The sequence below is a fragment of the Rhodnius prolixus genome, unplaced genomic scaffold (genome assembly GCF_049639745.1).
Source record: "Rhodnius prolixus isolate KJV_2025 unplaced genomic scaffold, Rpr scaffold_1, whole genome shotgun sequence".
Lineage (NCBI taxonomy): Eukaryota > Metazoa > Arthropoda > Insecta > Hemiptera > Reduviidae > Rhodnius > Rhodnius prolixus.
Window position 1 is genome coordinate 8,528,657 of NW_027411581.1, and position 24,151 is coordinate 8,552,807.

The window sequence follows — 24,151 nt, forward strand, 5'->3', positions numbered from 1 at the left end:
TGATTTTACAGAAACGTTGACAACATGATTATTGTCAATCTTATCACATTTCTTTCTTACTTTAAGAGCTCGGTTCAAATTTAGTGATGTCGTCTCTCGAGCTAACAATCTTTATTACTCTTTATCTCTATTAGAATCACCGTTACATAGCAGACTGGTTGTCGTTATTTTTTTTTCCCCCGCGTTGCCTGCTACGGTCATTAGTGCTGTTTACTGTTACGTAACTTACTCTTATTATTATTTTAATTCAAGGCGCATCATAATCTGAGGATCAGTGCCCGAGATTTTCAGGGCAATGTCGTTTTCATTTGGGTCCATACCGGCCAACACCGGACGGAGAGCTGTAAAAAACCTACTTAAAAGAGGTAATCTGAGAGCAGCTAGGTAGACTTGAAACCGGGACTTCTTTAAGAGTGTACAGGACCTCACCCACTTAGTTAAACCTTTTTCCTCATATCAGTAATAACATCCATCACAGGGTATTTTTATTTTTTAGTCATTCTGACAGGTATCATGTTTGCATCCATTTTCAGAAATCAGATTCTGGTGTGTGTAAATGAGTTTGATTTTCACTTCTGTTCCGTTATCACCATACTAACTGACATAGACTTATAAAGTAAAATGATTCAATTAAAAGATGGTTGAAAATCTGAACTCAGTCAAAAGCAAACAAGTTATAGCGATGAAATCTCTGATATTCTTCAGTATTCTGAAACCAACTTTGTGTTCAATCTACCCTTATTTTTATTATTTATTAATAATATATCTCGCTAGGGGAATCTGTTGCATTCAAAAACTTGGGCGTTGCTACTTCGGGGTTAATATTGCACATTTGCCTTGCACATTCACCAAAATCGTAAAGCTGCACCACATCACATTCTTGGAAAGGAAGGCACAGCTACCTTTCTATATTCCTCTAGATTTGGAGAAGGTTACTTGAAATGAGTTAGCCTCCAACCCATTAAGCTAGGAGGTATTATAAGCCAATTACTTGTAATCTTGAAATCAATCAATTAGGAAACCTCAAAGAAATTAAACTGGACTAGCCTCAAGATTTAGTTCCGGGAAATGACTGTAGAATACCAACCAGGAATGTTTTATGTTTATATCGAATATGAGCCTTAAGCATGCTCTGATAACAAAATTCTAAATGCGAGGCGCAAATAAGATCAATAAAAAAGGTAAGGAGAAGATATAATGGTATTTTTTTTTGTTCTAAGAACGGTCTGCTTTCATTCCATTGCTTTATGATGGATAAAATGATTAAGGATGAACTATTTTAATGTTGTAAATCTTATCTTATTTGAGCGCTAGAAGTAATTTTTATAAACATAGCTTCTTCCTTAAGATAGAGGTGAATTCCCCTGCAGTTGAGTAGAAAGAAGCAGCCTAAGACTCAAGATTGAAGATATAATCTCAGTGCACAATAAAAAATATTCCGATTTAGCCTTTATGAAGAAACTTATTATAAGAATTGCGATTAACTGTCGACATGGTAGTTGGTGGTGTGAAATTCATTCTCCCTAAGGTTTAAAAATAAGTTATTTTATTCTGAAAGACTTAAGGGGTACTTTCTGGTTCAATGGAGCACTAAAACAAGGCAATCTACAAAATTGACAAAACTTCACGATATCTATGTAACGATGTCTGTCTATTAGCCTACTGGGATGGCACAGCGTAAGTAGGATGTAAATTTATGTGTTACTAGGTGGAAACAAAAGTGCTGTCCATTAAGAATCCGATCAAAGCAAAATGAACATTAACAAAAGCCTATAAGCGGGAGGTCTAAGTGTACGGAAGATCTTAAGATTCATCTACGTATCAATCTGCAAGGTGCTATGGGAAAACGTTTTATAATGATGGGCAAAGTCCTGTTCAAGGAACCGGAAGCGATGTAAGTCGTCATTGATTTTCAAGGTTTCATGAACGCAACAGTTCCTGCTAATTGATATGGCCAAGAATCAGATGATAATGTGAGCGCAATGCAGAGGCCTTGAGCTAAAAATTGGCCCTCCGCTTCCTCCGTCTTGCAAAGATGAAGTGACATCCTTAAGAAGGCCAAGACTCAGTAAATAGGTTGGAGGGAGCTGTTATTGTTGTAATTATTATTATTTGTTTTCTATTACTCAATCAACCCGCATAGCCACGCCCTGAGGAAGGCAATAAATTTGTCGAAACGTTGACACAAAGACGGAGTTGTTTTTTTTCTGTTTTTGGACCGATTCCTCGCCAATTAAATCCTTAATCTATCTACGATATCTTCATATGTTGGTGTGAACCTAGGATTCCTATTGTGTCAGATTTTCATAAGATATGTACCAAGGCAAGACGTCTGATCAAGCTCTTGTTCTGTTTACTCCTGGAGTTATCGTCATATTGGTTCGGAAACTGCGAACCTCAGAATGAACAGGTGCGTGCTAGGATTTTTTTTGTTCAGCTAAGTTTACTTTGCTAGTAAAATGTGTTGACAGTTTTAAACGAAATCCTGGAATTAAAATAACGGTACATACTTTTTTAGCTTATTAAAAATTATAAATTCAAATTAATATGATACAAATGTAATTTTTTTTTATGAGTTCCAGTAGAAATAGTTCAAAGCAGTGAGTCCTTTATAATTTAGTTTACTAAAGAAGAACATAGTAATAATAAATGGTTGGTCAGTTTGGATGGAATTAGGAAAAATGAAATAGCTTCTCCAACTACCTTTGTTATGGCGGCAAACATAAAAGGTTTTGAAGAGGAGCTCTCTCTCCCCCACTATGGGATGAATGAAGAGAGGGATATTGGGTCTTACCTGTTGTGTTGTTGTCCGTCGGTAGTCCTACAGTAGCACGTCTAATCATCTGCTTCATTCAACTGGGCGCATAGAGGTAAATTTTTTAAAAAAAGTTAATAATCACTAATTTACGCCGTCATAAAAACATATTTTATGGTCATACCGGTAAATAATTATTTCTTCAGTATAAATAATTATTTTTAGTCCCAATTAATTCTATTTGAATCCTAAGCTTCTCAAATAATTTCAGGAAATTCTTATATCTAATTCTAGATCCTAAGATATTGATATTCTTATTTGGAATAAATGATTTTCTTAACCTAAAAGAAGCTGATAAGAGGAGCCCTTTACTGCATGTTTTACTTTTGTCAAAATATTTGTTACATCATGGAAATTTAAAAACTTAATTCAGTTTCCATCAAGCTGTAGCTTGTGTAGTTTTAAGAAATTAGAAGGCTCCTTAGTTACAAGTCATTTTGTGTCTTCCTTTTCCTTTTATTTTTTCAATTTTCGAGAAATCTCTTCCAAATAGTGCTTCCGCTTGGCGCTTGGTGAGTTGCTAACATTTTGAGTTCCAAGAAAAGAGCTCGTTTGAAAATGCTAAATTCTTGATATTTTCCGTGATTTGTTTTTGGAAATTTCTCTTTTGATTTCTCCTACCTTATCCAGAGTGTAATTACGTGTTCTTTACTATTTTGCCGCCAGTATAATGTTACAGTAAAATTCCGATTTGTAGTGTGTCCGAAAATATTTGTCATGATTGTAAGAATTGAATAGAAGAAGGTAGTGTTATTTTATTTCCTTAGAGTTTTAATCGCTTACTGTATCTCAGTTATATAATTATTAACATCCATTTTTTTCGACGGAAGATGAATCGTTAAAATCATATCCAAATTTCTAAATCCAACACAAATTTCTAATCAAAATCCATTTGCAATAAGTGCAATTTTACCTGCTGGCAGTAAGTACTTTTTTTTTTAGATCGTTTCAGTACCGTAATGTCTTTAAGTAGAATAGGTCCAGATCTATGCGATGTTTAGGTTTTGGTAACAACTGTTATTAAAGAGAAGTTGGTAAGATGAAATCATGGGCTGCTGGCTGCTCTTGATTCTTCTTCACGCCTTAAGAATACAAATTAAGTTAAATCTGTTTTTTTCCTTTCATTTACTTTACTGGTTGTTAAACTATTTCAACACGTAACGTTTTTTTTGTACTTATCACATCACAAGCATTGCATTTTTTTTTTTTTTAAAGTGTGTATGTCAAAAAGCCGTAGTGTTCTAAGATTAAATTGTAATTTTATAAAAGCCTGAGCGATATCCACGGAGCTCAGTTTTAACAAAACAGATGGATATTGCTCTAACCGACCCACTTCAAAGGATTGAATGGCAGCCGAAAATGACTTTAAAAAGAATATTCTCTCTTTCAGAATGTCCCTAAGTGAATTTTATCTCAGGTTGTTATACATGAATACAAATGTACTAATTAAAATTATCACTATCATTTGTAATTTTTGTCGATGAAAATGTATTTTAAGTGGTTTTAGAAGGTTTTCTTTTAACACAATAATAAATTCGAAAAATTTTTAAGAGAAAGTTTTGAACAAGATTTCCATTGTCAGAGAAATTAAACATCAACAAATTGAATGTTTTGCTGTTCTTTCCTTAAAGCAAAAAGGTAAAAATCCTTAGAAAATGCTTTTTAAAACTTATATTGTAGTAAATTAAGAGGATATGGTAGCAGCTCTGCTTCACAGATTCGAAATCAAGCATGACTGTGTGAGCTCTTCAGGCCGTACTTAAAGGCAGTTGGCCCCTTGGGCTTCATGGTGAATGCTCTTCTAATTGAACATAAGCACATTAGGCTTTTGTGCGGCAGTATAAAGACCAGTTTGCGTGTCTAACCCTTTTAAACTGTGAACACCAAAATTGGGGTCTTCCTACACCACCCCTCGACTAAAATTCTAGTTTGAACGGTTGTCATTTGTATATTTTCTTCGTTTATATATTATTAAACTATTAAATTTTAGTTTCTCTTTCCTCATGTTGGAAAATATATTAGGAACTTGAGAAATGTTCAAATTTATACTTAGGAATAGGTACCAACATGGAAATCCAACAAATTTTGGCCGTTGTATTTCTCGTGTTTCTATTTTTGGCCGGTTTCAAATTCTCATTGAGGTTGATTCAAGAGTTTTGTAAACAGAATCAAAACTAAAAGTAAAGTAGTGCCCATTTTTTCTGCCGGGCTTTACGTCCAACTATCAATCGTGGACGGAGGCAACTAGCAAACATATTTTGCTATTAAGTTCTCAAATAAACATTAAAATCCAAGGCCTAGACCGGGAATCAAACCCAGTGTCTTAATATATATTAGCTTTGCTTGCCTTGCCTCTAACCGCTTGGCTACCGTGGTGCCTGATAATCAAAACTATTCCACAAGTGGTGTCGACAAAATACTTACTGATGACGGCTCTGTGAAGTTCTCATTTTAGAGCAATTTTGAGATGTGGTGGTGATAGATATCTCTCTAAAATGTCCTTGTTATATTAATTGTTACTTTTATTTTATTATTAACCAAGAGTGTTACTGAAATTGTGAATTTGAAGAAAATGAAGTGACGAGAAGAGCGAATTTTCTTTTTGTTTTTTATTTAAGTTTTGAATTAGGAGTGAAAAGTTGATAAAAATCTTCGGAGTAATTTTTTTGAAGTGCCTTAGGAAAGTAGGATTGTCGAATTCCGACCTCTTGCATCAGAAGTAAGAGTATAACCAAAACGGTATCAAAACATTTCAATTTCCTGCGACTTTAGCTGTTTAAGAATTTCTCCTATATCTTATATCAGATTATCATATTAAACTAGATTTTAACTCGAAATCCAAATGGCTGGAAATTAATTTTTAGTGGAAACTCAGATTCGAAAATTTAACAAGATCTCATTGTTTCCTCTTAATGCGACCTAACAGAAAATGGGGGGAGGAATTACAAGAGATGTGTAAGGAAGCATAAAAGTTATGAAATACAAAAATATATATAGACTGGCCTAAATCTACAGCACAAGAAACGCACGGATTGACCAAACTGTACAGTTCTGGCGGTGGAACTCAATTTGTTTAGCATACTATTAGGAATGGGTTAGGACAGTGAAGGGGGGAAGTTATCATTAGGCATCCTTTGATGTTTTGCCGCCTTTACTCGAGGCTAGCCGCCACTGAGGCGCCTTCGGCATGCAACATTAATATATTGTTTTGTGTAATTGTAACTGTTGTTGTCGTTATTCGGCCTGATAATTAAAACTGTATAAAAATTTAAAAAATACAATGTAAAGGAGATAATTTATACACCTTTATTTAATTGGTTACTTCCATTTTGGCATTATTACAAAGGATGAATTGTTGAACCATGAAAAAGAATTCACTTAAAATAATTTAAAGATGCGGAAATTTTGTTAAAATTTCCAGTTCTCATCCACTATCTAGCAGTGAACTACTCGTACTTTAGTCTACGAATATTTATTTACATTAACTCGAAATATTATCGCTTATATTGTCATTGTTTCTTCTTTACTACTTTCTCGCTTTCTTTTTGATTAATACGCTTGTTTTTAGATGTCTCTTTTACGATAAATAAAAGAATTAGTTAAATTTGAGCAGTATGTAGTGTAAAGTATAAGCATACTTTACATGTACTGCATGAATATAAATAAAACACAAGAATGTTATGAGTTCTCCTTTACCCACATTTTTGAAATTAATGCTTTAATAATGTATACCTTTTTTTTTCTAGATGAGCATCTTGTATTATACCGTTATTATTTTATTCGCTCAAAGCAAAAAGATTTATGGCCAAGACGCTGGATCTAACATTATCAGCACACTTCCTCGCATACCTCGCTTCCCAGAGCAAAATGTTCAGCATCTTATCAAGGTTTATTTTATTTCTTTTTCATTTTTAAAATTTTTCATTATACTGTTCCCTATTAAAGTCTGATCTCTGCTAAGGTTTTTTTTCCTTAAGTAAAAAAAAAGTCTGGGTCAATTTTTTCCTCATATCCTCTTCAAGATTTGCAACAATGTTTACAAAAAACAAAGTCTTATTAGGCAGAATATTTTTTATCAGTAAGAATTTATTTTTATTTTCAGTTTACACTGGATCAGTTTTTAGAAAAGATCTCAGGAACTTAAAAATTAAGTAAATTAAGCTGAATCTATAAGTTCGAGCTATTTTGCATCACTTCTTAAGAAATAGGCTACTTCTTGATCAGAGAAGAGAGGTTCTTGGTTTCTGCACAGCTGTGAAAACTAATTCGAAAAATTTAAATAGGGTAATATTAATCTGAAAAGTAAATCTGACCGTAGCATCCTCTGTTTTTAGATTCCTCTCTATTTTACACACTTTCGACTGCAGTTGTAGAAGTGCATCTTTGCATCAGTACAAGAAATCTAGATGAATTTCCTTTCAACATCAACTTACCCCCAGCAAGCCATATTCCCATTTGTTAAAAATCTTTACAAACACATAATTAATTTCGTTCGATTTATTAACAAACAGGGAATTTCATTTCGACCATCATGCTCTCCAAAAGGGAAAGATTTGAGAGAAAAATAATAATAATGCTGAGCGAGAAGTCAAATTAAGAGAGCGTTAATTTTGAGTTTATTCATATTGAGTTCAGAGAATCGGAGGTTTACATCCGAACTATTATACCATTTGGCTGAAAATCTTCCTTTAAATAATCGAACAAAGGGAGCTTTAGCGAGAATTCTAAGGTTCTAAGCTCTTGGAATCTTGAGCGCCAAATTGTTGGTTCACAGATTTAATACGTGAGAAAACAAAAAAAAATTAATTGTAATGTAAAAAACGCTCATACTTTTCGTTACGTCTTTTAATTATGCGTTCTGAAAAGTCGATATTGTTGCTGCAGTTACTGGATGGTTGCATGCTGGAACAACAAAGTGCTCTGAGGAAACATTATCTGATGGGTAACGCCACTTGCAATGACGGATCGCCAGCTGGGTAAGTTAGCATCATGAGAATGTTTATCTACAACTTAAATTTTAAATAAGTGTTACATTTTGAGGACAATGTTCCACTTAAGTTCTTGGAAGTTTAATTAATAGTAAACTTGGTCAATATCCTTGCTAAAGTTCGTTTCAAAAGAGGAAATAACATTCAGAGACAAAAAATTATACTCGGCGGAAAATTTCATTAAATACAAAGTTTCTAAATCTTTTTTTAAAACTTATTTTTCGTTATGTTCTACCTTGAAATATATGTCTCGGTTAGGCCTCTCTAATTTCGTATGTTGAGATGGGTTCCTCACAGATTAGTCCTTCGAAACTTATTCGAGTTATAGGTATTTTCCTCACAAAAAGTTAGTCTTCATGCCAAAACACTATAATTTATAATAATATCATAATTTTGTAAGCATGATTTTTGTAGTACTTAAAGGAAAATCCTAAATAAATTCAATTGAAAAAACGGCCATTTTTTGTTTGGATTATTTGATTAAACCTGAGGTTTGCAAAGTGTTCTCAGATAAGAGAATAAATAACTGATTAAAAGTAATATATTTAGTTGAGATTACAACTATCAATTAGGGCAATAGTTGTTTGTAAAACTCATGTTCTTTTCTTTTATGTTGCAAATTAGAATTAATGTGAAGTTCCAATTAAATAAGTTGGGATATGGGATACAGGTGAAAATTCGTAGCAGGAGGACCCCCATATTTGATTCTGTGCCCTTCCAGGAGATAACTTACACAGATAACTAATACAGGGTATGAAAATTTAAAGGTGACGATCCCAAGTGTTCTCAAGGAATATACTCCTTACGGACGCGGTCTTTATTAACAGCTTTAATACAGTTTAGTTTTATTGATCTGTCAAAATGTCATTTTTCGCATCTTGAAAATCATTTATTTCTTTATTTTGTATTTAGGTATTACCTTCGTAGATCTATTGGAAGCCAACGATGGATTGTATTCTTAGAAGGTAAATAATATTTATTGTTTTGTAAACTTACTGATATTTATGCTCTTCTCAATATGTAATTAATTGAAGAATGATGTCCAAGGTGGATGGTATTGTTATGACGATCAAAGTTGTAACTCTAGATGGAATAGGATGCAACATCTAATGTCTTCAAAACTGTGGCCAGAACATAGGAATGGTAAGTTGAACTAAAATTACTTTTGCGTCGAAAATGAAAAGACTGCCGTCTTTAAAAGTTAGTAAAAGTGTGAATGATGTATAAAGAAAATAACTTATTTTTTTCTCGAGAAAATCAGAAACAGAAAATTTTATTCGGTAAATTGGTTACTTTCTGTAGCCCGTTCGCAAAGTTGATGTCGGTTCTCCTGATACTAACAAAACTAAATACTAAGGATTTTTTGTTTATAAGTAATTATAATCCTATATTTAGAGACATCCAAAATATGTCAATGATAACATCTACAACTATTTCCAGTTGGCGGAATATTATCCACTAATCCTGAAGAGAATCCTCACTGGTGGAACGCAAATCATGTGTAAGTAGGTAGGCAAAATGATGTTTACGTCTTCTTCTAGGATAATTTGTTATAATATTTTATTTTAAATAATATGTTAAAATATCTTAAGAGTAAAACTTTTTGGTAGTTTTGTGATTTTGTTACTTTTTATTTCAGATTTTTGCCATATTGTACCAGTGATTCATGGACCGGTCGCCGGATAACGCCAACAGCTAGCGGCGAATTCAGTTTTATGGGTGCAATTATTATAGAGCAAGTTATAAGAGAATTGATTCCAATGGGTCTCGCGAACGGTACAACACTTATTTTAGCAGGAAGCAGGTAATTTGCCACTTTTTTGTACAAATTGTTTGATTTGCAAAACTATACAAATGCAAATATTTTAACTTACTTGTTTTTTATGCGTTAACGTTCTCACGTTTTGGGAGTGGGCAATTGAATCGTAGCATATAATAGCGCTACCTGGTTGTCGCAAGCTATGCTATTTCAAAATATGTAAACACATTTGTGTAAAGGAAGGAGGTCAACTAGAGCTCATTTCTTTTTTTTCAGTGACTGGCTTAAGAGTAGTTTATTATCTAGGTTGACTACCCTGGTCTAAACCACTCTCAATATTCCTTTGATCCAAAGGCGTAATCTCTGATTAATTTAACTAGAAGTTAGTTTGTACTCAACACTCAATAAGCCTAGTCCTCGAAAAATCAACTCAACTCAACGTGTCAACTCAAGTTATTGAGCCCCCGTAGCTTTCTCAATACACTGCCGGCCTCCTATCTGTTTTCACTCACTAAATACATCACTGCCTATCACTGAACAGTGAGCTGTAGTTGCTTCTAGAAGGAATAGTTAAAAATTATTCTCTAAATAGAAATTAAACATGTATTTCCTCTTTCATTTTATAGTGCTGGAGGTGCTGGAGTAATGTTGAATTTAGAAGAAGTTCAGAATATACTTAAACCGTATGCAAATATTCAAGTGCGTGGAATATCTGATTCAGGATGGTTTCTCGATCGTGCTCCATATTCATCAAACGCTGAATCCATTGCTTCCGTCGAAGCGATTAAAAAAGGTTTAACGTTGTGGAATAGCCAGATTCCAAACAGTTGTAAATCACTTTATGTCCGAGAACCGTGGAGATGTTTCTTTGGCTACAGACTTTATTCCTCTCTAAAAGGTTCGAGATAGATTTTTTATTGTAATTCATTATATTTATTTATTTTTTTATTTTCAATTATTAATATCTTTTATTACAGTTCCTTTATTTGTGTTTCAATGGCTATTTGATGAAGCACAAATGACAGCTGACAATGTGGGAGCTCCTGTTACCAAACAACAATGGGATTATGTGCATAAGATGGGTGATAGCTTGAGAAACACTTTTAAAAATGTAACGTAAGTTACAAAATAGCTTCTTTTTTTTAATTTAAAATTGAAAGATTATAATTTTTGCTTTCTCTAGTGCAAAGAAATTGATTTTAACAAGAACTTAATATAAGATTCATCATATTAATTAATGAATTATTGCAATTTAACAAAGTTTTTTCTAAAACGACTCGATCGAGGTTTTGTTAAAAGTTTTCTTGTTAATGTTTTTAATTGCGAGGTTTCTGCTGCAGCTGCTACGAATAAACAACACTTATATGTTTTATAGTTTTTATTTTAATTGTACTTTATTACACAAGGTACTATATACACTTGACGCTAACTCCCAGTACACATCAACAACAACAACAACAGTGACAATGACGCTGTACAGACGCTACAAGCCGCATTACTGACGCCACAATGCCGCCAACCCACAAAGACAAAATTACCAATGTATTAGTTAAACATTATTTAACACACCCCCTAATTTTATCTTTATCTATAACAGGTATGCATTTATTTATGAAACAATTAAGTCTTTAAATTTATTGAATTTTACTCCACCTAAAGGTTTTGTGAAAATGTCTGCGACTTGATCATTCGAACTACAATGTTTTACATTAATTTCACAATTGTCATATCTTTCTTTTATATAATGGTATCTTACATCTATGTGTTTTGATCTTTTATTTATGTTACCATTTTTTATTATATCAATAGCACTTTTATTATCTATAAATAATGTACAGTTCAAATTTTTACCAGTTAGTTCATATATGAGTTCTTTTATAAAAATTAACTCTTTACAACATTCGGCACTACTAATATATTCACTTTCCGCACTTGATAATGCCACTATATTTTGCTTTCGCGAGCACCAGCTAACCGGCCCGCCTCCATAGTATATCACGAATCCAGTTGTTGAGCGACGAGTCTCAGGGTCTCCCGCATAGTCGGCGTCTGAGTAAGCTATAAGCTCTTCTTCATTTATTTTTATACCTTACTCGCGGATTTCTCACTTCTTTCTTTCTTTTAGGTGTTAATCCTTTAATTTTTAGCATTTGGTAGGTTGTAGCACTTTTTTCATCTCCTACTGTATCTTCTTCTTCTTCTTCTTTGACTTCTCTGTCACTGGTTTCACTCAGCTGTTCTAGCTCTTTGGCATAAGTTTCTAAAGGTATGTTTTCTGTTTCATCAGCAAGTCTTAGTTTCTTCTCCTTTTTCTCTACATTTCTCTCCGATTTTTCCTTCTCAGCAAGTAATTGCAGTAATTTCTTCCGTCTCTCTTTTCTATTTTTCCCAGTGATTTCTCTATCCTTAACAGGCGAATTTCCATTTGGTGCAGTTATTATATCAGTCTGGATTTTATCCTCACTAACTTGATTGTACTGTAATTCACTTTGAATTTTTTTAAGCTTACATTCGAGATTTCTTTTTTCTTCATTCAATTCTAAAATATGATTTTCTAATGGTTTAACATCCGTTTTTAATTCACCTTTTCCTTTCATGTACTTATTAGTCATCAAAGATGCTTCTTCGATCTTTTTTAGCAATTTATCTTTAGACGCTCGTAATTCTACGTACAGTTGTTTTACTTCATCTTCTAAAGAAATTATTTTATTTAAATTAGCTTGCATACCTGTCTCGCAGTCGAACTGAGATCTTTCATTTTTTAAATTCAATCCATCCACCATTCCACTGAGTTTATTAATACACTCCTGACTTTTATGTCCCAAACGTCTGTGCCATGTTCTGGGATTCACATTCTCAGCAAAGTTCGCTTCTACTCTTTCCTTAATATCCAGATCTACCGAGTATAGGCCACTGGAATTCCGTTTTCCTTGTAACACTATTTCATCATCTTTGAAAACTTCTACACTCTCTTTCTTAAATACTACCACTCCCCCGTTCTGCGTAATTTTATTAACTGATATTAGATTTTTTTCTAGATTAGGTACATAAATAACATTTTTTAGCTCACAAGAAACGGAATTCACATTCCCTTCCTTCACACCTTTTAGTCTTGAATCCTTGTCTGCTAACTGTATCTCCTTTTCTGTCTTCCTCGCGTTTTGTAATATGTTTTCATCGTTTGTCATGTGACTCGAAGATCCCGAATCCAATATCCACTTGGAGTTTGATGTTTCATTAGCCAGAAAAGATATGTCGTGTTTTTCAGGGTGTTTATTTTTTCTAAAATAGCAGTTCTTTTCATCATGGTTATTCTTTTTGCATATTTTACAGAATTTACTTTGCCTTCTATTGGGGCAAAACTTAGATATGTGTCCTGGTTTCGAACAATTAAAACATTTTACCGGTGTTGAATAAGAACGATTTGTTTTATTGTTAATCACGCTTTTGAATGCTACTGCAACATCCTCTGAGCATGAAAAACGTTTCTCCTCATTTGCTAGTCTTGTGATTAAATTTGACAGTGTTTTTTCCTCGTTGGGGGTACTCTCCCAGGCACTCCAAAAATGTCTATATTTACTGTCAAGACTAGTTAAAATTTTTGACATAACCATGCTGTCGTTTATTTCATTATTCAGGGCTTTTAACCGAAAAACCAGGTTTTCTAAAATGCTAATATTAGTTGATATATCAACGCTATTATTAAACTTGAAGTTAAAAAATTCTTGCATTAAATCGAATTTTTGTTGCGTTGAATCACGCTCATACATTTCTTTTAGTTTTTTGAACATTTCTTTAGAGTTATTGCAAGTCATAACATGTGTCAGTGGTATTTTGTCTATTGAGAGGATAATAAGTTTTTGCGCTTTTGCGTCCCTCTGAACAAACAAATTATAGTCCTTATGGTCTTGTGGAGGTGACGCTTCCTCCCCAGACACAATGCCATATAACCCATTGGCCTTCAATAAAATTGTTATTTTAAATTTCCAACACTGGAAGTCCTCGGGTTTCTTTAACTTGTCTATTTCTATCACTTCGTTTAATAGATTCATTTTTACGGGTTTTAATGTAGCAACGTGCAACTAACCTTTATATTCCTTTAGTAGTTTTTAAGATGGACAACGGCCTGGGCCCATAACCTGTTAAAAGTTTTCTTGTTAATGTTTTTAATTGCGAGGTTTCTGCTGCAGCTGCTACGAATAAACAACACTTATATGTTTTATAGTTTTTATTTTAATTGTACTTTATTACACAAGGTACTATATACACTTGACGCTAACTCCCAGTACACATCAACAACAACAACAACAGTGACAATGACGCTGTACAGACGCTACAAGCCGCATTACTGACGCCACAATGCCGCCAACCCACAAAGACAAAATTACCAATGTATTAGTTAAACATTATTTAACAGGTTTAACATAATGTACGTTATTTAGGTTGAATTTTAAACAGAGTTGTTTCGATTCTTCAGATTTTAACGAACCTAATCAATGTAATGCTCCAGATATTCTAGAAAAATAATGATAATCATTCATAAAGAATTTATTAAGTTATGAGAAGAGCCAAAAAATATTAATATCTGATAGTTTAATGAAATCGTCATTATCTTTTATTATACTTCTGCTTTTTAACTTTTATCGTATCATTATTTGTCGATCGTTGGTCTAACATCATTGCTGATCAGATAATTGCTATCAGTTAAGTGTAAACTAAAAGCTAAATAAAGTCCATTGTTGGAGGAATATGCATCATTAGCTTTTATAATTGCAGTAACAAAAGCTATGTTTGGTTTTACATGACTTTTTTTTGTTAACTGTTGCAGATCAGTATTTGCACCTTCTTGTATATCTCACTCAGTGTTGACGAAAAGAGACTGGCAACTGCTTCGGATAGATGATGTTACATTACCTCAAGCTTTACATTGTTGGGAATTGAACACGAGACCAACGGCTGCTGATGCGTCCTCCCCGTATGTTCACAGGTATCGATGAGAAATAATGAATAAAAACAATTTTATTAATGGCAGACAACCCAATGACTGTATTACACGATCGATACTTCTTACTTTGCAGCATGTTAGCTGATACTCCTATGATGCCAAAAAAAGGTCGAAAACTTAACAGGAGTGGTATTAATAACGGTAGGCAAGAAACTCATAACAGAAGAAAACGAAGGAAAAATGTTAATAAATCTAGATCAGAGAAACGTAAGTAAATGTTCTACATTGATGAAGCCTTCTTAGTGTAAAAAATACTGCAGCCTAGTTTCAGCTATAGTGTAGTAATTAAATTTTCTACCGCTTAAGCTGTATACCATTAGGTTAGAAAACATAGTAAGTCTAAAATAAAACGGATGGAAAAGAAGTTTAATGCTATCAAGCTTTTTTAAAATATTTATTTTTGATTTTGGGGGTGTTTGCAGCCGAGCATTATTTGCTGCAATAAAATTGTTGCCGAACGACTACCCATTGTTGATAAATCAATGGATAACAGTGGGTATATATTTATTTTTTATTTTTGCATATTCTGAACAGTTTTTGGCAATTTTAAATTTTTGCAATGCCATAAAAGAGGCGAATGTCTGAATCTTTAGATAATGCATGTTCTGCAGCAAGTTGACAAATGCTAAAACTTAGATTTGACAGCATCCAGTAAAGCTCATCAACTTTATGAGCTATACATATGTATAGAAAACAATCCTCAGGGTCCAAATATTAACATTAGGTCGTACTGTAAATACCAGACATTTGCGGATGGATTTTAAAGTTCTTTTTTGTTTTACACGCCATTATTAAATCTACATTAAATTGTTTTACTATAATATAGTAGTAGTAATAATGCATATTATGCATAATTATTTTGACACTTCAAATTTCTAAATACTTTAAAAGACTGTAAGAAGTATTAACAATAACTGATATTTATTGCATACTCTGTTGGTTAGGGCAGCGATTTTGAGTAGTCAATGTTTGCTGTGTAGATATGCTACCAATTAAAAATCATATTCATAAGTATATTTTTAAATATGCAAAAAATAGTGGCTTTTTCAGTTTTTTTTACAACATTTCTAAAGTTGTTTTTTGAAAATAAATTCGCTTTCTTTCAAGGAAAAACTTTTTCAGGGAAAAAAGACTGGTTAAGAAGGAATAATAATATGAAATTAAGATCACAAAGACAGACACATATTTGTAGACAAAGACTAATTGAAAGATGTTCTTGGCCGCAATGTAATCAGCTATGTCCTAAATTACACAATCCATACACAGGTACTTATTCACATTTTGAACTAATATTTTTACTAAAAGCATCAAATGTTTTTTTTGTGCAAAAATTGGGAAATTAATGTATTAAATTTTCCTGTTTTACTTTTTTTCTGTATTTTGTATTTGAATTTGCTGTGTAGTTTCTTCTCATCATGGAATCTTTATTTCCTTTTTCCTCTTCCAGCATCTAGCTCAAGGACTTAAAAGGACTCCTTCTCTTCATTTTCCTAAATTAACTTTTAATACAAATTATTGTAGTATATTCCATAACCCATCTTGTGAAAGAATCTCTTAAGTTATTCATTATTTTAATTTTAGATCCTCGTTGTACCTGGGTCATGACACCTAACAGTCAATATCGTAGTATATAGTACTAGGTTTTTGATCCTGAAGTGGCGTACACATTTCTTTCCATTTCCTAAACCTTTTTATCATTAACTTTTTTTAACCTATCTGCATCCCTGGTTTAGACCCATGGTGGTCCCAAAACTTCTTGATAGCCTATTTCTGTATTTTACTCTTATATCTTTAACTTTTGTGTAACCTTGTATAAAGTCATTTTAATAAATTTGTTTACAATGGTCGTTACAAATGAATTGTAAAGTTTTTCTCATTAATTCAGGAAAATTAATTATTAATTAATTATTATTATTAATTATTAATTAATTAATTATGGGAAGACCATTGTAGCAAATGACTTTAAGAAACAAAAATGGTAAGAACATTAAGAATTGGAGTAAGATATACTAGTACAAAGCGTTTACATCAAATTTATATATTTCTTATTTTTTCAAGACATTTAATATTTATTTCCATTACTTATACAAAATTAAAACAATATAATACGATTTCCTTGATCTAGGTGAAGAAATGGATTTCATAGAACTTCTTAAATCGTTTGGCCTGGATATGGGTAGTGTGGCAAGTGCTCTTGGAATTGATGTTCGTACATTGAACAATATGGACCATGCTGAATTAATCAATCTATTGACTCAACAAGCAAATTAAATTAGTAAAATCCTTTGTATATATTTATTTTTTAAAAGGTATTTTCTTTAAAGATTAAACAGAGTGAATTACTTTTTTAGAGAATGTACCTGAATATAATTCTATTTTTTTTAAATGTAAAACATATTTTTTTATGTATATAATTTACAAATTGGAGATAGTGTATGTAAAATAAGCAGATAAAGTTATAATAATAGTATTTGATATACATACATTGTTTCTAAATATTATTTTTATATTATTTCTAACATTGCTAAAGTAAACAACAAAATATTTATTTTATATTATATTTGCCTCTTGTTTACATTTTTCTTAAGAAAGTTTTTTCGAAATCTAGTCAAACATAATCTTTTGATTTTATGGTAAATTTTTCGTCTGATTAAATACATTTTAATAGTGACTCATAGAGGAATAAAATCTGACAACCGTCAGATTAGGTAGGTGATATTTCTCAATCAATGTTGAAGAAGATTTCAATAAAATCCTGTATATTTCTCCACTTCCGAGCTTTGATGAACAATCGAGTCATGAAACTACTGTTTCTGTGCTACTTTTAATCAATGAACTGAAGGGCTGCTCGCTCAACTCTACCTCCAAACGAGATACTCGGAGATTAAGAGCATGGAGTAGCAGATGGATATAAATAGAGTAAAACTCGGCAGCAAAGGTGTTATTCCTCTAGGTATTAGCAGTATTTTCAGTAACTTCCTGGACACGAGGCAGATGTAGGGTTCGAGTTTTTAGGTGACAATTGACAATTGAGCTCCATTGTTCTTTGAACAGCATTTTATTGGAGGATCAGTTATTACTTTAAATCATTTATTACTTGCACACGCTATGACATCACCGACCTCCATATTCTATTAAAGTACAAATATACGTACAAGCAGGCTGTACAAAGGAAATCTTGTGAACTTATCTAATTTGCAGCTTTGAACATTTTGTCATGCTAGTAACAAAACTAATGGTTGAACTATATGTTCAGCGATACTGAATTTTAATTGTATGAAAATTACATAATTCCCGTCGAAAGTTGTAGAACTATTTTGCTCTACATATAAATGAAAAGACTATACATTATCAGAAGTTTATTTTTTATAAAAATAATCGAAATATTTACCTTGGTTACCGACAGCTTAATATTAATTAGAGATTGAGCGAAAATCAACTTAAAATTTTGTAATAGTTTAAACATTAGGTGTTTATTGCATTTTTTTTAGAAATGAACATTAAAAATTGCTCTGTGTTAACAATGAGGTGAGTGTACAAATTTGTATTTATATTTATGATAGTGAGTACTTAAAATTGGAAATAAACAAAATTCAGGAGGCAGGAACAATGTCCAATCGTATAGTGAAGATTTTATGACAATTAGATATAACAACAATGTGAGCATAATATAAAATATGAAAGTAATACTTGACATGCAATTACGCTAAATTAAATGATGTTATGAACAAGAATTGAGATGTTCTTAAGTCACCATGCTGACCAATTTTAACATTATTAATCGTAAATATCGCATGAGCTAATGTAACAAGTGTTTTAGAGTATGTAGGTCATCACAAAAACTGTGACATATGTAATTGTTGCTTAGTAAGCTTTTAACAAATATTTTTATTTTTAATAGGAAAGAATATTCGCTTTTCTACAAAAATGTTAGGAGCCCAAACAAAACTAATTAGCTATTTTTATTTTACAATTAGTACGAACGAGATCGTGGCGGACGAAGGTATTTAAAAAAAAGTGGGTTTCAAAAATAGTTTTTTGTTTTATTCACATTAAATAGCCACAGCATAGCTTCTATAGCAGGACTATATCTATATTGTCAGTTCGCTTATCTTCTTTTACCAAAAATGCAGGGACTCACTTTTAATTTGGCGTTAAAGAAGAGAAAGCTTTATGTGAGTTCTTTTTTGAGATGTCAAAAATATGATTGCAGGTCGCCTAGTGATTTGTTTCTTTAAAAAATTGTAAAAGACTGCCGTTCTATAACTTTCCTCAGCTTAGACATATGCAAAATAAGCTTACTGTGAAGGCCAATGGAATGTATATGTTATGTAGCAGTAACTAGTATTGGTTTGATTATCGGAAACGTTGGACATGTTCGCATGTGATCCAAGAAGCCCACATTTGTAGATTTGTTAATCACTACTCACGTAGAAACTTGAACAGATGCCACTATTCACATTATTTTTTTTTGCGCTCATCGTTGTCTTCCGCTCAGCGCAAGGCAATTGAAAAAAACAGTGAAATGAAACAATATGTGAGGTATATTTCCAAAAAAACGGGGGTCTGAGTTGTGCAGTCACACAGTGAACATCAAGATCTGCATTTAATTTGATTTAGTTTTGTTTCTAACGTTCACTTTGATTTGAAATTTAGCAGAGTTGTGGTGAAGTGACTTTTGTATTAGTACATAAATTTTCGAAAAAATCTATCGAGTAGATTGCATTTTCTGTTCTCATCATTTCGTTAAAAAACTATGTTTTATTTTTACTATTGATATTAATTGATTACTTCCGGCTGCCAGTGGAACCTGGCCAGAAATTTATTTTTGTCTCCTGCCTTAACTCCTTTTTATAAGACGTAAGGCGGCTAAGTAATTTTCAGTGTAAGTGCAAGGGGAAAGATTTAAACGAGCAAACTCCGCGCTCCGTTTCGAGGAAATCCGTTTTCCATACCCATCCCACCGCAATGCTAAATAATTACTTGCAACATATCGTAATTTATTAGATTTTTTAAAGTAACTGGTCGAGATATTCAATAACATTTCAAGTTAAATTAAATACTTTAGATAGATAGATAGATAGAAGTGTTTTTATTTTCAAATTTACAAAATACACACAAAAATTTATATATTAAATACTTTAAATCATAACTATATTTGGAATATAGCTCAGTAATAAAATGTAAGTTTATATATTTATAAATACTTTTATAGTTATTAATAACTTCTTTTTGTTTAGGGAAGTCAACGCCCTTGCTAACAATTTAAAGGATGAGGGTAGTTATCTTGTTAATGCAGATTAATCCTTCCTGTTCAAGAATTGAACTTTCCAGTTCACAAAATGTTGTTGATAGTGCTGGTTCTTCTGTTCAACATTTTCCTCATAACGAATGGTAAGTTGTTTATTGTAAAAGACTTAAAATTATTAATAATCACATTACTAGTTATGTATGTACGTCTTAATCGTTATTTTTAATTAAGCCAGTTTTATTTATAACCTCTAAAAGATTCACATTATTTTTATGTGTATTATTTTTACAATAATCATTACCACCTACTTTGCGAAGCACTATTTCGCTTGATACTGCAGGTCAATAAGTGATCTTAATGCGACCAGGATCCTCATTGATGCCCTTAGACTAAGTAGGCACTTATGCCCCTCCAACTTTCATCAATGCCTGGGATTGAGACAGTATTATATCTAGCAGTTATTCATAACTCCGCTTGTACCTTAAATCTAAAATAACTGCAGTTTCCATCCAAAGGCCAGCAGGAAACTACATACCCATTTGTATAAAAAAACATTCCGAACCTCAGAACTTCAATCTTTTGAGTGCTTAAATTATTTATGTAAATTATAACTGGATGCCTCACTCCATTGTTTTTGAAGAAACAAAAATTTTGTTCCAAAAGATTAAATCTTAATTTTTAATTCTCTAGTTCATGCCCATGTTAATAACTGTTTCCTTTGTATTAATATCAAAATCAAATCACTATTATTTGACAGTTGTTTTTTAAAATACCCAAATTGTTTTCCTGAAATTCTACTTGAAAACATTCTTTTTTTAAAAAAAAATTGTACGCCACCTGGCGCTTATTTTAATTATACACTCATCTAATTTTTTTAAATTGCATCTTTCTTTTAATATTGAATTTGAGATGAAAGATGTGAAATCATTCATTTGCTCATTGAGAATATTATAAAGACTATAATTGTTTTTAATTTTAGGTCTTATTAGTGAAATTGTATCTATGCCACCGTTATATTTAACAGTATCTGCTCTTTTCAAAGATTCAAGTATAGGTTCTGCTCTTATTGACAGAGAAATAGACATTTATTGGGTTGATGATTCATTTGATAAAATTGCACTGTTCGACAGTTCGCCATCAGAAGAAATTCAACCAAGTAAGTTGAAAATGACTGTATCAATCAACAGATATATAACAAATTTTCCTTTTTTTTTATTAATTTATTTCATGTGTTTAGTTTTACAGTTCAACACAAAACAATATCCAGAAAGATATGTTCATACTAATATTACATTAGGAAACCCAAAATTTCCTGGATCTTGGAATTACGGTTCATCAGAAATTCCAGTATCAGGCGATCATTGTTTGCATAAATGGATTGCTGGAATTAAAAATAACACAATCTCATATATTGATTGCATTAAAATCCGACCAACTTGGATGCAAGATAATAGGTGAGGAGTATTTTCAATTTTTAATCTAACAAAACTCAAATTGTAATTGATAACTTATTTTTACAATTCCAATCACAGATATTCTTTAAAACCAATTTATTCTCTGTATGTTCTTAATCATAGGGAACAGAATCTTTTAACTATGAATTAATGCTAGAAATTTAAAGAAATGTGAAGAATTTTTGTCAGGTTGCAATATTTCTTCAAAACGTTTTCGAAAGATTTTGATTTTGTTTTTCTCTCCTGTCTACCTTCATCATAATTATTGTTTACCTTTACATATGCCTTTACCAGACAGTTATCCCTATATTACCGACAATTTCTTCGATTATTTTCTTGCGAATGCATTCTTTGATCAAATACTGGTTATAATTTCCGAGCTGTTCTTTTTTCATTTCCATGAATGCAGCGTAAATTTCCATTCAAGTATCTCATTTTGATATCTCTCTTCCAATGAAATACTGCAATTGCTATTTTTCTGAAAAAGCATTTTCTTTGTTTTTACTTTGCCATTCCGCAAGGAACAGTAAAAGAATTCAAATTATTGCAAGAATAGAAATTTTTATTATTCTACTTTTAACCCAATTAAATTTATAGTAAGTTGATTTATGCAGAGATAAAGACAAGAAGAGAAGCATTTCAAACTTTTGATTCAATCAGTAATATATGATCTATTTACGAATAGCATCTTATTTTTTCTTCTTGTCATGAAAATATTACTTTCAGAATCAAATTTTGATGCCGTTATACTAACACTTCAAAAAAAGCAAATAACTAGTACATAATTTAGTTTTTGATTATTATTTAATGATAAAAAACAGAAATAAGTACTAATCATTTTAGGTAAAACTTTAATTTTCCCTGTGAAGATTGTCTATTGGAAATTTGGCTGTGACATCACTTTTTCTACCTGGCACACATAATTCTGGTTGTTATAAAAGAGGTGAAACACTGAGTCAAAAAGATGCATCTGGTAGATATATTTTAACACAAGATCAAACCATTTGGAACCAACTTGTTTATGGTATAAGATATCTTGATTTTCGAATAGGATATTATCCTTCCAAGAAAAATGTTAGCGAGTCAGATCACAGTTGGTAAGTTTATAGTGAGTAATTTTATTATTAACTCCGTTATTTGCTTTAAAAAATCTTTATTTATTTTTTCATGTGGGTGGCAAATTTTTACTTTCTTCTGCTTCTAGTAAAAGAATATTGCGATCGGTCAAATTTTTGAAAACAAGTTGATTTATTTGCCACTTCTGAAGACGAAAAAACTATTTTTAAGATCTCTGTGTATAGTGTGAGTGGGAGAGAACAAAAATTGCATAAAAGTAACAAGAAATTACGTTTTGATAACATTGTCGCTCCCCTAAGCTAAATAAGATTTTGACCGAAATTTGCCTACCGGAAGTGAGTCTTCTTTACCGAAAGGATTTTTCAGTTTTCGCGATTTCCACTTTTATTTTACGAACTTCACTTTTATTTAAAAATATTCAGAGGAAAATTAATTTTTTAAACGGTCTCAGGCTAGCTTCTAATCTGTCACCTTAGACCGAATGGTGATTCTGCTACCCACAATTTCAAAATTAATTCCTTATTCTTTAAAAACTGTATTCTTTCTTTTTTATTTATTGTAAAAAGTAAATTGGGAAGTTTGTTGTACTCAGAGAACATTATTTATGTTAATCCATTTTTCTTTTTTAATTTTACGTACTTTTATTTTAGTCGTCCTTTTTATTACTCTTTCAATATTATTATTATTATTTTTCAGTTTTTGGATAAATCATGATCTAATAAAAGTGAGGCCGTTAGTTCCAGTTATTCAACAACTTAAAGAATATTTAGAAAAAGCAAAAGATGAAATTGTAATAATAGATTTTCATCGATTCCCATTAGGATTTAGTGGTCGCATAGCCAGACACGTTCAATTGGTGGATTATTTAGAATTAGAATTGAAAGAATATGCCATTTCTTATTCTAACGAAACCCTTACTTTGAATGATATTTGGGACACTAATAAGAGATTGATAATATCTTATGGAGACAAAAGTATTGCCAGAGGTAATGGGATTTCCTATAATATCTCGAGAAAGCACTATGGTTTTGTAGTTAATCGCGGATAGAAGAATTAGTAAGTATTGATTATTGATAATGTTAATTTGGTATGTTTATTATTATTATTATTTTTTTAATTACAGAACATGAATGGCTATGGCCTCCAATCAGACAGCTATGGGGAAATAAACAAAACTTGGATAAACTCTACGAATATCTAGAGTATTGTATGTCTAACGAGACGATAAGAGATCCAAAGAAAGGTATGTGGGCAGCAATGGCTCAGCTAACACCAGGACCGTTGGATTTGCTTTTTAATCCTACCGGCAGCCTTAGGCATATGGCTCACATTGTGAACAGAAATTTGACATCATGGTGTCGCAATAATTGGTGGAACAAAGCGAATATCATTGCTGCTGATTTTTTTCTGGAAACTGATATTATAAATATTGCGGTAGCATCTAATATTATGAAAGGAAACAGTCCAAATCATTATTTGATTGATTAAGAAGAAGAAAAAAAATTATACAAGAGTTTAAATATTCCTTTAAAATGAAAAAAAGTTGCTAACACTTTTTTAGCACTGAATATTCCAAAAAAATATTATCTAAGGGCTTCATATTGAGCTGACAGTACCAGAAATGTACCTGTTGTAATAATTAAAACAAAGTTCCAAAACGAAGTCACATCTAACTTTGTAGTTATTCACTGTCCTTATTTTTTAATTAAGTTAAGTTTCTTAAATGTTTAAGGCATGTCTTCTTTTTTTAATCCAGTTTCGCCTTCTTGAATTTCTCTTCAAATTCTGAACTTCCCGTGAAA

At 31.9% G+C, this 24,151-nt stretch overlaps 2 protein-coding genes across 6 annotated transcripts; both read left to right on the plus strand.

The window, feature by feature from the left end:
* Positions 1-19: 19 nt before the first annotated feature.
* Positions 20-17,770, plus strand: Notum (palmitoleoyl-protein carboxylesterase notum). 3 transcript variants are annotated; one of them, XM_074134241.1, is made up of 13 exons: positions 20-2,870; positions 6,562-6,702; positions 7,700-7,791; positions 8,716-8,768; positions 8,851-8,946; positions 9,244-9,304; positions 9,443-9,607; positions 10,189-10,460; positions 10,540-10,678; positions 14,391-14,549; positions 14,641-14,774; positions 15,690-15,833; positions 16,693-17,770. In XM_074134241.1, the coding sequence occupies exons 2-13, from the start codon at positions 6,562-6,564 to the stop codon at positions 16,836-16,838; spliced, it is 1,602 nt and encodes a 533-aa protein (XP_073990342.1). In that variant the 5' UTR covers positions 20-2,870; the 3' UTR covers positions 16,839-17,770. The 3 variants fall into 3 exon arrangements, with proteins under 3 accessions (XP_073990342.1, XP_073990402.1, XP_073990486.1); XM_074134301.1 differs by lacking the exon at positions 20-2,870 and adding an exon at positions 3,554-3,737; XM_074134385.1 differs by lacking the exon at positions 20-2,870 and adding an exon at positions 6,918-7,099.
* LOC141458052 (PI-PLC X domain-containing protein 1-like) lies at positions 16,715-24,011 on the plus strand. Of its 3 annotated transcripts, none has more exons than XM_074135693.1 (7): positions 16,715-16,842; positions 19,808-19,961; positions 20,798-20,974; positions 21,056-21,272; positions 22,142-22,369; positions 23,046-23,335; positions 23,473-24,011. In XM_074135693.1, exons 2-7 carry the CDS (start codon positions 19,910-19,912, stop codon positions 23,835-23,837), a joined length of 1,329 nt encoding a protein of 442 aa, XP_073991794.1. In that variant the 5' UTR covers positions 16,715-16,842; positions 19,808-19,909; the 3' UTR covers positions 23,838-24,011. The 3 variants fall into 3 exon arrangements, with proteins under 3 accessions (XP_073991794.1, XP_073991713.1, XP_073991839.1); XM_074135612.1 differs by lacking the exon at positions 16,715-16,842 and adding an exon at positions 17,957-18,095; XM_074135738.1 differs by lacking the exon at positions 16,715-16,842 and adding an exon at positions 18,616-18,742.
* Positions 24,012-24,151: the final 140 nt, after the last annotated feature.

Excerpts from the sequence above, each read along its gene's own strand:
- LOC141458052 (XM_074135693.1), top strand. The coding sequence starts at position 19,910 with ATGTTGTTGATAGTGCTGGTTCTTCTGTTCAACATTTTCCTCATAACG. Across the intron at positions 21,273-22,141 it reads ACTTGGATGCAAGATAATAG|ATTGTCTATTGGAAATTTGG; the intron begins GTGAGGAGTATT and ends TTCCCTGTGAAG. Across the intron at positions 23,336-23,472 it reads AGACAAAAGTATTGCCAGAG|AACATGAATGGCTATGGCCT; the intron begins GTAATGGGATTT and ends TTTTAATTACAG.
- Notum (XM_074134241.1), top strand. The coding sequence starts at position 6,562 with ATGAGCATCTTGTATTATACCGTTATTATTTTATTCGCTCAAAGCAAA. Across the intron at positions 8,947-9,243 it reads GTGGCCAGAACATAGGAATG|TTGGCGGAATATTATCCACT; the intron begins GTAAGTTGAACT and ends AACTATTTCCAG. Across the intron at positions 9,305-9,442 it reads TGGTGGAACGCAAATCATGT|ATTTTTGCCATATTGTACCA; the intron begins GTAAGTAGGTAG and ends TTTTTATTTCAG.